Source organism: Sphaerulina musiva (genome assembly GCF_000320565.1).
Source record: "Sphaerulina musiva SO2202 unplaced genomic scaffold SEPMUscaffold_8, whole genome shotgun sequence".
In the NCBI taxonomy this organism is placed as follows: Eukaryota; Fungi; Ascomycota; class Dothideomycetes; order Mycosphaerellales; family Mycosphaerellaceae; genus Sphaerulina; species Sphaerulina musiva.
In genome coordinates, this window is record NW_016017390.1 from 1,135,467 (window position 1) to 1,145,641 (window position 10,175).

Consider the following 10,175-nt stretch of genomic DNA (forward strand, 5'->3'; position numbering starts at 1 on the left):
CCCTCCCGCACTTTTTGCATAACAACCAACGGGCGCAACCATCATCCCTCCTCAGGCATTGTTTGTTATGGAGCGAAAGAGGGATCGTATATCATAACATCATATCTAGATTCGTAAATTCATCACATCATCCTGCCATCTGTCACTCCGACTCCGCCTCGGCTACACTAAATCTGCGGTTCCGGGCACTTTTCCGTCAGAACTATCGCCTGCGCCGAACAGCCCGCTCCAGACTCGCAGTCTTACGGCATTGACCGTAGCTAACTCAGCCACAGACAGTTCTCCCTCCGCCAAGACACAAGAATCCATCTCACTCAGCATGGCTGCAGAACGATTGGCCTCAAAGTCGTAGTCGACCACCAGCCGGCGACTCAGCCTCAACTGAAACGACAGTCGCAAGTCAACGTGGCCCCGAAGCAATCGCACGTAGGGCAAGATTTCTGTCCACGCCATATAGAATCGTTCCAGGAAGACATTATTCGTCTGGAATCCAAGATGAAGCTGCACCCTGCGTAGCCTCTGCAATATCATCGGGCGACTCAGTAAATCCCGCAGGCAAATTGTATGGTGTTCAATATGGGGCATCCGCATGGCCAGCGTTACGTACTCCTGAGCTTTCCGTTGCATACTATGGTCCTGAGAGGCCAGGGCTCCCTCGTAGGACTTGCCACTCAACATCCTCTGGGGAGGTAGATATGCTAGGGCCGACTCCTGATATCCACTGGATCGGACGACACGGAGATCTTGCAGGACCGGCGCGCGAAGGTGTACAGTATTGAACCAGAAGGGAAGGTCTCGTGTCTCGCTGTAGATCTCTCGGCAGGTCATACTTAGCGCGAATATGCCACGAGAGTCCTGGCATGGTTTGCGACTGGCCGTGCTCGTGTCGATATATATCCCGCCGGAAGTTCGGAATACGAAATCGTAAACGATGTTTCGAACATCACCTGGAAGATGCAGAAACAACGACTTTTGGGGATCCCGGGAAGTGACTAAAGACTCCTCGTAGCCTTTGTTGAGAGGTAGAGCTGGCATTGCGTCCCTTGCCCTTGGATGCCGGCAACTACTATGGGTATTCTTGTTCGAAGTGCTGCAGTCCTTCTCGTCTTGGGTTGGCTGATACATCCTGGTGTTGGCCATCCTGAAAAGTGCTCCCTTTGGCGAATTTTGACCGCCGAGGACATGCTCGTCTCTTATGCTTGGCTTGGAGAATTCAGTAATGTTATATCTCTGATGGAATTGGCACCAGAGATCTCGTAAGTGGCGGGCCTGGACACAGCCGCTACTCTCCGAGCATTCCATGATATGCTTGGCGGAGAGCGCTCGATCCAAAACGCCCACTGTCGTATGCTTGGCATGTTAAATGTCATGCTTATTGAAATTTAGAGAGACGGAGAATCCAGACAGCTGCGTGGTGACGCTTGCCCGTGAAAGAGGCATTCGGAAGGTTATCACCAGAGCGCCAAACCGTGCCCTACATTCTTGCTACTTTTCCTGGTTCACCTGCAAGTCTCAACTACTCGGAGCAGTCTCAGACCTGTATGACCAGGCTTCAGCAGCAGTCGTCCCCTATGAGAAGTTTGGTAGGGGCTATAGGGGCGCAGAATGAACTGACAGAGAAGTAGCAGTCTGTGAGTCTATGATCATGCGGATCATTTAGACGGCTCGAGCCACATCTGCAAGACCATGGTATGCCTGAACACAATTTCCACTTTTGGCAAGTGTTCTCACGTTCGTGGCGAGGACTTCAAAAAAGATCGCATGCTCACAAAAACAGCAACGACATGTTATGGCATTCGTACCTCGTGTGTCAGCAAGCAATGCATACGTACGAGACATCTTCAGCTCTGTCGATTCCACTTGAGGAATAAAAAAGTGGCTCGCGGCTATCTCAAGCGGCCCAGTACTTAACAAATCATGCGCGGAAGTACGCTTCCGACATGCGCTCACGTCCAAGAATTTCTGTGGCTGTCTCTTGCAGTCAAATGATGTTCGCGTTGAGATCCGCTGAGCCACACGCACACGGTATAAGCCATTCGCCGAAATCCGAAGCCCTCGAAGGAACGAGCTGGCGGCAGCATGATGAGAGAATTCTTCGTCTCGCAGCTGTTGCTTCAAATCCTTCGTGCGAGAGTTTGCAAGCGCTCTTCGAATTCAATGGCTATGATCCTTTGGCCGGATCGTTGTATGCATTAGGCTCCGTCGGCATACTGGGACCCTGTTCACTCATCAGTCCTTGTGTGGTGTGAAAGATCGAGGATTTCCACTACCTCCTAGGTACGAGCGAGAATGCCAAAAACGTCTGCGGCGACGCCACACAAGAGGCCTACCACGAGATGAAGCGCCTCATTGACAGCAAAAAAGACCTGATGGAAGCTTGGCTTCGTCTCCGATCGCTCGGTATCAAAGACCTTTGGATGGAAGACACCGGGCTTATTATATATCTGGAGCACGCCGTTTACTGTCGCCGTTCATACGATACAAACCTTCATTGCCATGGTATACATCCCTTATTGGATCATTCGTACTAATGCTCCTGGAGGCAGAAGAACAGGAAAAGCTGATACAACGAGACGAGTTAATAAGCAGCATGATTTCAGAATATATTGTGTCGCACAATGGGGCACCTTTGTGCCTCATCAACCCTCGACGATGCTGTGTGCCTAGTCTGATATCCCCTAATCATTTATATGAACCGTCGCTCGACATTACCAGCGGTACATGTAGTTATTACATGACATATGCCAAGTCCGCGTCGTCCGCAGTCCCCGCTATTCGGAGATATCTTGACAGCTTATCCCTGCACGTTGGCCGGCTTCCTGAGATCGTTCACGACGGACGTTGCCAAAGGTAGGTCAAGTCTCTAGAATTCACCAAACACAAAATTCGTTGCGGCCTTGTCCATCCTGCCATTGAAGACTGCAGAGAGCTCCAGCAACCTCTCAGCCTCTCGTCTCGATCCAGCGCAACGACATCGCCCATCAGCGCAGCAGCCAGAACAGCAGCGATATCATGTCCGTGCCATTCGTACGACGAGTCGCAAGTAGAGAACTGCCGAAGTGGACTTCAGCTCCAACTGCTGCCCGACCGGCATACTGCACAGCGAGCTTCCTTGCTGCAAGAAGCTTGCGGAGTACAAGCGGTCCAGATATCTGCAAGGCTGCGCGAAGTACCATGCGAGGCATCGATTCTTCCATACCTGTTGCGCAGAGGAGGGCATTATCAGCATCGGCGGCCAACATGACCAGCTTGAAGGAGATCAAGCAGAATTGTCGAAAGGTATCCGCCAGCTGGAACAGCTTCTACTCTTGATTGTCGTGGTCTTGTACTCAACTCTGTGATATAGGTCGTCTGCATAGGGCGCAACTACGCAGACCACGTCACGGAGCTGAACAACCAACGACCGAAACAACCCTTCTTCTTCCTCAAGCCTTCTTCATCGATCCTCCTGCCTGACGAAGGCCCCATACTCCGACCCAAAGGCGTGACACTTCACTTCGAAATCGAGCTGGGAATTGTGATTGGCAAAACAGTCAAAGACCTAGAGGAGAATGACGAAGCTGGCTGGAAAGATGCGATTGGAGGCTACATCACAGGCATAGACATGACAGGTCGTAATGTGCAAGAGGAAGCGAAAAAGCGAGGTCTTCCCTGGTCCATCGCGAAAGGGTTTGACACTTTCTTGCCCATCGCCGGACCAGTGGCCAAGGAGGATATCGTGGATCCGCATAATGTGGAGCTGTATCTCAAGGTCAATGGAGAGATGAAGCAGAATGACAACACGGAGCTCATGCTGTTCAGGATCGGCCGGCAGCTTGCAGACATTAGCAAGGTGATGACGCTCGAGAAGGGTGATATTGTGCTCACTGGCACGCCCAAGGGCGTCGGGCCAGTGGTGACGGGCGATGTCATGGAAGCCGGATTGATCATTGACGGCAAGGAGGTTGAGCAGGCGAAGATTCGAGTCGAAGTCAGAGACCGCGATTCGCCTTACGAGTTCACGCCTACGTACTGAGCGCAGATATCTTCTACTACTAATATGAAGCTCGTACCTGTGGCATCAGTGCATCTCTGTGCAGCAATGCCGAGAAAATGTTCTGCGAGCTATAATGACTCGGGACGTGAAGTCCCATCCATGTTCGATAGTCCTCTCTGCGAACTGCATCCCAGCTCCAAGCCTATGTTTAGAACTGCACCGATGTCTGACTTCAGGTTCTAAGGTACATTCATGTAGTCATCATGCCTTAAGTCCGCCACGCCACGGCCAAGGTTTCTGTGGAAAGGAGCTCCATCACCAGCCCATAGCATATCCCTCTCAAGGAATCTCCTCGTCGTCGTCGTCGCCGCCTCCAAAGCCAAAGGAGAAACCCACACCTGCTTCGTCATCCTCGTTTGCGAGTTTGGTAATTTCTTCCCAACCCTTGCCAATCTTGCTCAGTCTCTCCATCTCTTTCAAGCCTTCTGCCAGTAATTCAGGATCATGCTCTCGTAGCCTTTCCACGAACAATCCATAAGGATCGTCGATATCGTCGCTAAAACCGCTGATATTGCACTTGGGACCGTTCAAGAAGTGAAGAACAGCACCGAGTCGACTTCTGGGAACGAGGTTCTGTGTGATGGCGATACTGGGCTCTAGGTTCAACACGAGATGATACCAGCCGGATGGCACGTACAGTACCTCACCCTCGCCGCAGATGCCTTCCTTGCATCCGGGGGTATTTCGTGCTTCAGCGTGGAACCCTAGTAACCACTCGGCAATGCTGAGCGGAGATGTGACTTCGCTTTGGTCTTCACTGACAAAGACGCCAGGAGGAGGTGGGAGGGACTGCGACGAGGGGAACATGATCCAGTACTTCGAGCCCTTCAATACAGCGTTCCAGGCAGATGTAGCATTTGGATCTTTATGGAACGTGCTCCCGCTGCGGTCGGGTCCCACTATGAGCCAGCGGTGATCAGGCCGCTGCTTGCCAAGCAGATGGAATAGATCAGGTCCGAAACAGGTAGGCTCCCAGTAGTCTGCGGTCGCAGTAGGCTCGCTCGAAACTTCGAGATTCATCTTCTGCGCGAAAGCACGGTCGAAGAGGTATAGAGGTGACTCATCTCGACTGTTGTTCATGTAGCCGACGTACGTCTTCAGCGGCCAGTCTACCGCTTCGGCGCGGAAAGGCAAATCGGCATATTGTTCGACAAGCCGTTCCGTTGACCATGATTTGTATACAGGCCACTGTCTGACCGGTTCTGTCAGTATGAATGGTTGGCCATACCAATTCTTGGCAAACTCTTCATGCGACAGGTCCTTCAGTCTGGTGATCTGGTTCTGCTTTGGTATATTCTCGGCATATGGATGTAATGGAACATTGGCACAAAAGAAAGGCCGATGCAGGACATCAGAGAAGAGATTTGTGCAGTCTACTTGTGGCTCTCTGCTCACATCTTGTGACAAATACGTGGAACGCCAAGTGCCTTGCCACTCGAACTGCTTAGGAGATGACCTACCCATTCTACTCAGCGCATGCCGAGTCCGCGGATGACTCTACGACTTACTCAACGAATAGTGTACGCCACAATTCTTCGTTCCTGGTGAACGCATGCAAAGCGCGACATGTGCCGCCCAGCTTGAGAAGATCTCGAGGCCTCAGAGTCTCGAGAAGAGAAGCAAGTAGCTCGTCTGGTAGCAGAGCGAAGTTTCCAGCAGCGTATTTCAGGTTGACGTTGGAAGTGAGAGCATTGCCGCTGGGACGTACACCAAGGGGATGGCGTCGAACAAATGCTGCGCCCTCTTCTCGAACATCCTGCTGCTTCTGTTTCTTGACCGGTCTCGTCTCTGATGACTCCCACGCTGGGTTTCCATAACCATTGCCATGGCTGTCGCTTTTGCTGCTGTCAAAGTGCTGTGATGCAGTCATGATGATTGGTCACAAAAAATTCGGCGAGTGGCGAAGTGTGGTTTGAGCCAGCTGCGAAAAGTGGGTTTATGTCACCCGCAGCGGAAAGAAAGCACAGACATTTCAAAATTCAGAAGCCAGGTGCGGCTTTCACAGCAACCTGAAATCTTTGACAAGTTTTCCCCCAACAACAACCACCACAACTCACCACCACCACCCTCACACCTCACCACTAGAACCCGACGACTGTCATTACCGACAGTCAGGTCTCTAGTCGCCCCAAAACAACTTCAGCGACACCGCCGCGGCATCCTTGAGGATCCCCGCCCCACCCTCTCACCGAACTTTTCCAGCTCACTTGCGCAGCGCAGTGAGCATCTGTTCCGAATCGCAATCATGGCTGATAAGGGACTTGAGGATATCGATGCTGGTAAGTCCACGACAGCGGCGTGCGTACATGGCCGGCAGGACGTTTGGCGGACCGCGGCAGAAATGACATAAAAATGCGGTGCGGAAAAGTGCGGGCGGCAGGACAATCGTAGTCGAAGTCGCACACAAAGAGCAACTGCTAACAGTTGACGCTTCACAGGTCAGATCGAGTCCAACTATGACGAGACCACGGACAGCTTCGATGCCATGAACCTCAAGAGCGAGCTCCTCCGTGGAGTCTACGCTTATGGTTTCGAGCGCCCATCTGCTATTCAGCAGCGCGCTATCATGCCGGTCATCAAGGGTGCGTACTCATGACCACCGCACTCATATTTTCACTTCAACTGACTCGATGCAGGTAACGATGTTATCGCTCAAGCCCAGTCCGGTACCGGCAAGACTGCCACTTTCTCCATCTCCGTCCTTCAGAAGATCGACCCCAACATCAAGGCTTGCCAGGCTTTGATTCTTGCCCCAACTCGTGAGTTGGCTCAGCAGATCCAGAAGGTTGTCGTCGCCATCGGCGACTTCATGCAGATCGAGTGTCACGCCTGTATCGGCGGTACCTCCGTAAGAGATGACATGAAGGCTCTTCAGGACGGCCCACAGGTCGTGGTCGGTACTCCAGGCCGTGTGCACGACATGATCCAGCGCCGCGTTCTCCGCACCGACAGCATGAAGATGTTCGTGCTCGACGAGGCCGATGAGATGTTGTCTCGCGGTTTCACTGAGCAGATCTACGACATCTTCCAGCTTCTCCCACAGTCCACCCAGGTCGTTCTCCTGTCTGCCACTATGCCACAGGACGTTCTCGAGGTCACTACTAAGTTCATGCGCGACCCAGTCCGCATCCTTGTCAAGAAGGACGAACTCACCCTCGAAGGTATCAAGCAGTTCTACATTGCTGTCGAGAAGGAGGACTGGAAGCTCGACACCCTGTCCGATTTATACGAGACGGTTACCATCACCCAGGCTGTCATCTTCTGCAACACCCGCAGAAAGGTTGACTGGCTCACCGACAAGCTCACTGCTCGTGACTTCACGGTGTCTGCAATGCACGGAGACATGGACCAGACGCAGCGTGATGTCATCATGAAGGAGTTCCGCTCTGGTTCTTCCCGTGTTCTCATCGCCACCGACCTGCTCGCTCGTGGTATTGATGTCCAGCAGGTTTCCCTGGTCATCAACTACGACTTGCCAGCCAACCGCGAGAACTACATTCACCGCATCGGTCGTGGTGGTCGTTTCGGACGTAAGGGTGTTGCCATCAACTTCGTTACCGCCGACGACGTCCGTATGATGCGTGAGATCGAGCAGTTCTACAGCACCCAGATTGAGGAGATGCCAATGAACGTGGCCGGTAAGTTTTTTCTGAAAAATAAACCACCATCCTTGTATTTACTAACGACGTCCCAGATCTTATCTAAGTACCACACCTTACTCATACCCACCCACGCCTTTGACGTTCGACTGAGTCTTTCAGCGCATTATTGGTCTGAGGGACCACTTGTGTCGAGCCGCGGAGGCACCCACCCACACGAAAGATACCTGAACAGCATCTGCCGCTGGAACGCAGACAGAGCGCACTTTATCACGATTGCTCACTGACGGTGCTAATGGCGAGAGATGAAGATACGCATCACGGTCATCAAGAAGGAGTTTGCGATGATGCTTTGCGGAAAAAATTGCGTTTGATGTTTCTCGGTTCGGATCATGGTGTTCTGCTTGCACTGAAGCTGTTTTTACTGAGGCTGCATTGCGACCTCGTGCGTAGAATAGAGCTGCGTATACCATGAAGCAGTAAAACTGAATCCCCCAATCCGTCGTTCTGTCCTGTGTTGCGTGCTTTCCTCGCGTGAGCTGCGCTCCTGCCTCAACAGTGGTGGTGTTTCTGTGGAGCGAGAATTTTCGTAATCACGAACTTCACCTGTCCACGCGATTGACTGCTATCAAGCGGAAAATACGACACGATAACTTATTCCTACTTACCGGGCGTGTGTTGATCCCGCCTCTCTGTAACCCACCCTCATCGCCGCTCATCTTCACAGGACGACGATCAAAAGCATCCGATAAAAGGTCGCCAACATGGCGCCCAAAATTCAGCCGCCCTCCGACCCGACTGCACTTCTCTGGGCGCATCAGATGAAGCGAGAGCATGGGTTCCTCCTCGACCGCATGCAGAAACTCGAGGCCGCTATCAGTAGGATCGAGGGACTCGCCACCGCGGCACAGGACGTCCAGGCTCTCACTGAAGTGGCAATCGACAAGAGCAGTGCCGCAGCTCAACAGGCCGTGGAGAAGGTTCGCAGGGAAGTGTCCACTCAATTCGAAGACCTGGAGTGTTGGAACCACACACCACACTAGTGCCCAATTGAGAAGATTGATGGAATACCAATCAATAAGTGGATTAATTGAGGTCCGAGGTCTGACCTCTCAAGAAAAGAAAGGAGGGGGGTGGGTATCCCCAACTCTACATACAAACGCCAAGGAATCAGTGGCCCCTGTTATCCATATGACTCATATCGCATGATGCCAGGGCACCCATGTCCTTTTGTCCAAACACACCTCCCTCAGCTTGATTACATAAGAAAAGCTGAAATACCAGACATGGTGACCGTCCATCTCAATCCAATGATCGACCATGCCCACTTACCTGAGCCCCAGGCTCGTCCGGAATGACTGGAATGACCCCTTTGGGAGGTTCTTTGTAAAGCCATCAGCTCGTTGCTTGGCAGTCCCAATCCATTCCACGGTCAATCGTCCTGCCATGGTTTCCTGCCTTACCCAGTGTTGATGGATATCCATATGTCTCAAAGCCGTATTGAGTGAACCATGCTTGTGATTGGCGATATCCACTGCTCGTTGGTTGTCACAGAAAACCTTGGTTCCACCCATGGTTCCATCCTTGACAGGCTCCCCAGATGGCTTATTTCCAGGTGGAGGTGGAAATACCTTGTCAAATTCAGAGAAAAGTCGAGTCCACCAGTACCTATTACCTGCAATTGATGAGAGTGCTAGCAACTCTGCCTCTGCGGTTGACTTAGTGACTGTCTTCTGCTTGGTTGCTTGCCAATCAATAGCACCACCATACATCATCATCAAGAATCCCTGTGAACTCTTCCTGTCCGGGTTGTCACCAAATGAAGCATCCACATACAGCTCCATCTTGGGCTTGTCCCTATAGAAGTGCAACTTCATGTCCTTAGTACTATAGAGGTAGGCAATCAGGTGATTGGCAGCTTCCATATAAGCTTGGCTTGGATTCTTCAGAAATTGAGAAAGAGTAGCATGTGCCTTTGCCACATCCGGCCTTGCCAAAACAGCTGCATAACCAATTGAACCAACCTTCATCTGATATCCTTTGATGAAGTCAGGCCTAGCTGTATCAGTAGCAGGTTCCAGGTTTCCAGTAGGAAGTGGTGTATCTAGGAATCGAGTCCTCTCATGAACACCAAATTTGATACCAATCTTTGTTAGGTAGGCAGACTGGCACATAGTCAGGGTTTCCTGGTCTGGTGATTCCAGGACTTCTGTGCCCAGAAAGAAGGATGGCTCTTTCTGAGTAACCTCAAAGTTAGAAAGCAGGTACTGGTTGAACAGGATGGCTTGATCCTCCCTGTCCCTCTCATAAATCAACCTGATATCATCCACATAGAATATCATGAGCAGGTGGAGATCCATGTTCACCATCAGACAGTCAATTCCAGGAACCAGCTCAAAGCCATAGTCTTCCATCCTCATAACAAACAGGTCATACCACAGGCGAGGTGATTCAGCCAATCCATAGAGTGCTTTCTCAAGGATGAAGCAGGCATCTGGTCCAAATCCATACTCCTCCATCCCTTCAGGGAATTAAAACAA

At 51.6% G+C, this 10,175-nt stretch overlaps 4 protein-coding genes across 4 annotated transcripts; 2 read left to right on the plus strand and 2 right to left on the minus strand.

Annotated features, from left to right (window-relative positions):
• Window positions 1-83: 83 nt before the first annotated feature.
• Window positions 84-1,035, minus strand: SEPMUDRAFT_70072 (uncharacterized protein; the record flags this gene model as incomplete). The annotated part of the gene is made up of 1 exon (XM_016909890.1): window positions 84-1,035. The coding sequence occupies one exon, from the start codon at window positions 1,033-1,035 to the stop codon at window positions 163-165; it is 873 nt and encodes a 290-aa protein (XP_016758820.1). The 3' UTR covers window positions 84-162.
• Window positions 1,036-2,853: 1,818 nt separating this feature from the next.
• Window positions 2,854-5,878, plus strand: SEPMUDRAFT_90040 (uncharacterized protein). Its single transcript, XM_016910516.1, has 3 exons — window positions 2,854-3,279; window positions 3,347-5,492; window positions 5,545-5,878. Exons 1-2 carry the CDS (start codon window positions 3,013-3,015, stop codon window positions 4,013-4,015), a joined length of 936 nt encoding a protein of 311 aa, XP_016758821.1. The 5' UTR covers window positions 2,854-3,012; the 3' UTR covers window positions 4,016-5,492; window positions 5,545-5,878.
• Window positions 4,316-5,906, minus strand: SEPMUDRAFT_109969 (F-box domain-containing protein; the record flags this gene model as incomplete). The annotated part of the gene is made up of 2 exons (XM_016900817.1): window positions 4,316-5,492; window positions 5,545-5,906. The coding sequence occupies 2 exons, from the start codon at window positions 5,904-5,906 to the stop codon at window positions 4,316-4,318; spliced, it is 1,539 nt and encodes a 512-aa protein (XP_016758822.1).
• A 2,293-nt stretch (window positions 5,907-8,199) lies between these two features.
• SEPMUDRAFT_150720 (uncharacterized protein) lies at window positions 8,200-8,725 on the plus strand. Its single transcript, XM_016906354.1, has one exon. The coding sequence runs from the start codon at window positions 8,400-8,402 to the stop codon at window positions 8,676-8,678; it is 279 nt and encodes a 92-aa protein (XP_016758823.1). The 5' UTR covers window positions 8,200-8,399; the 3' UTR covers window positions 8,679-8,725.
• Window positions 8,726-10,175: the final 1,450 nt, after the last annotated feature.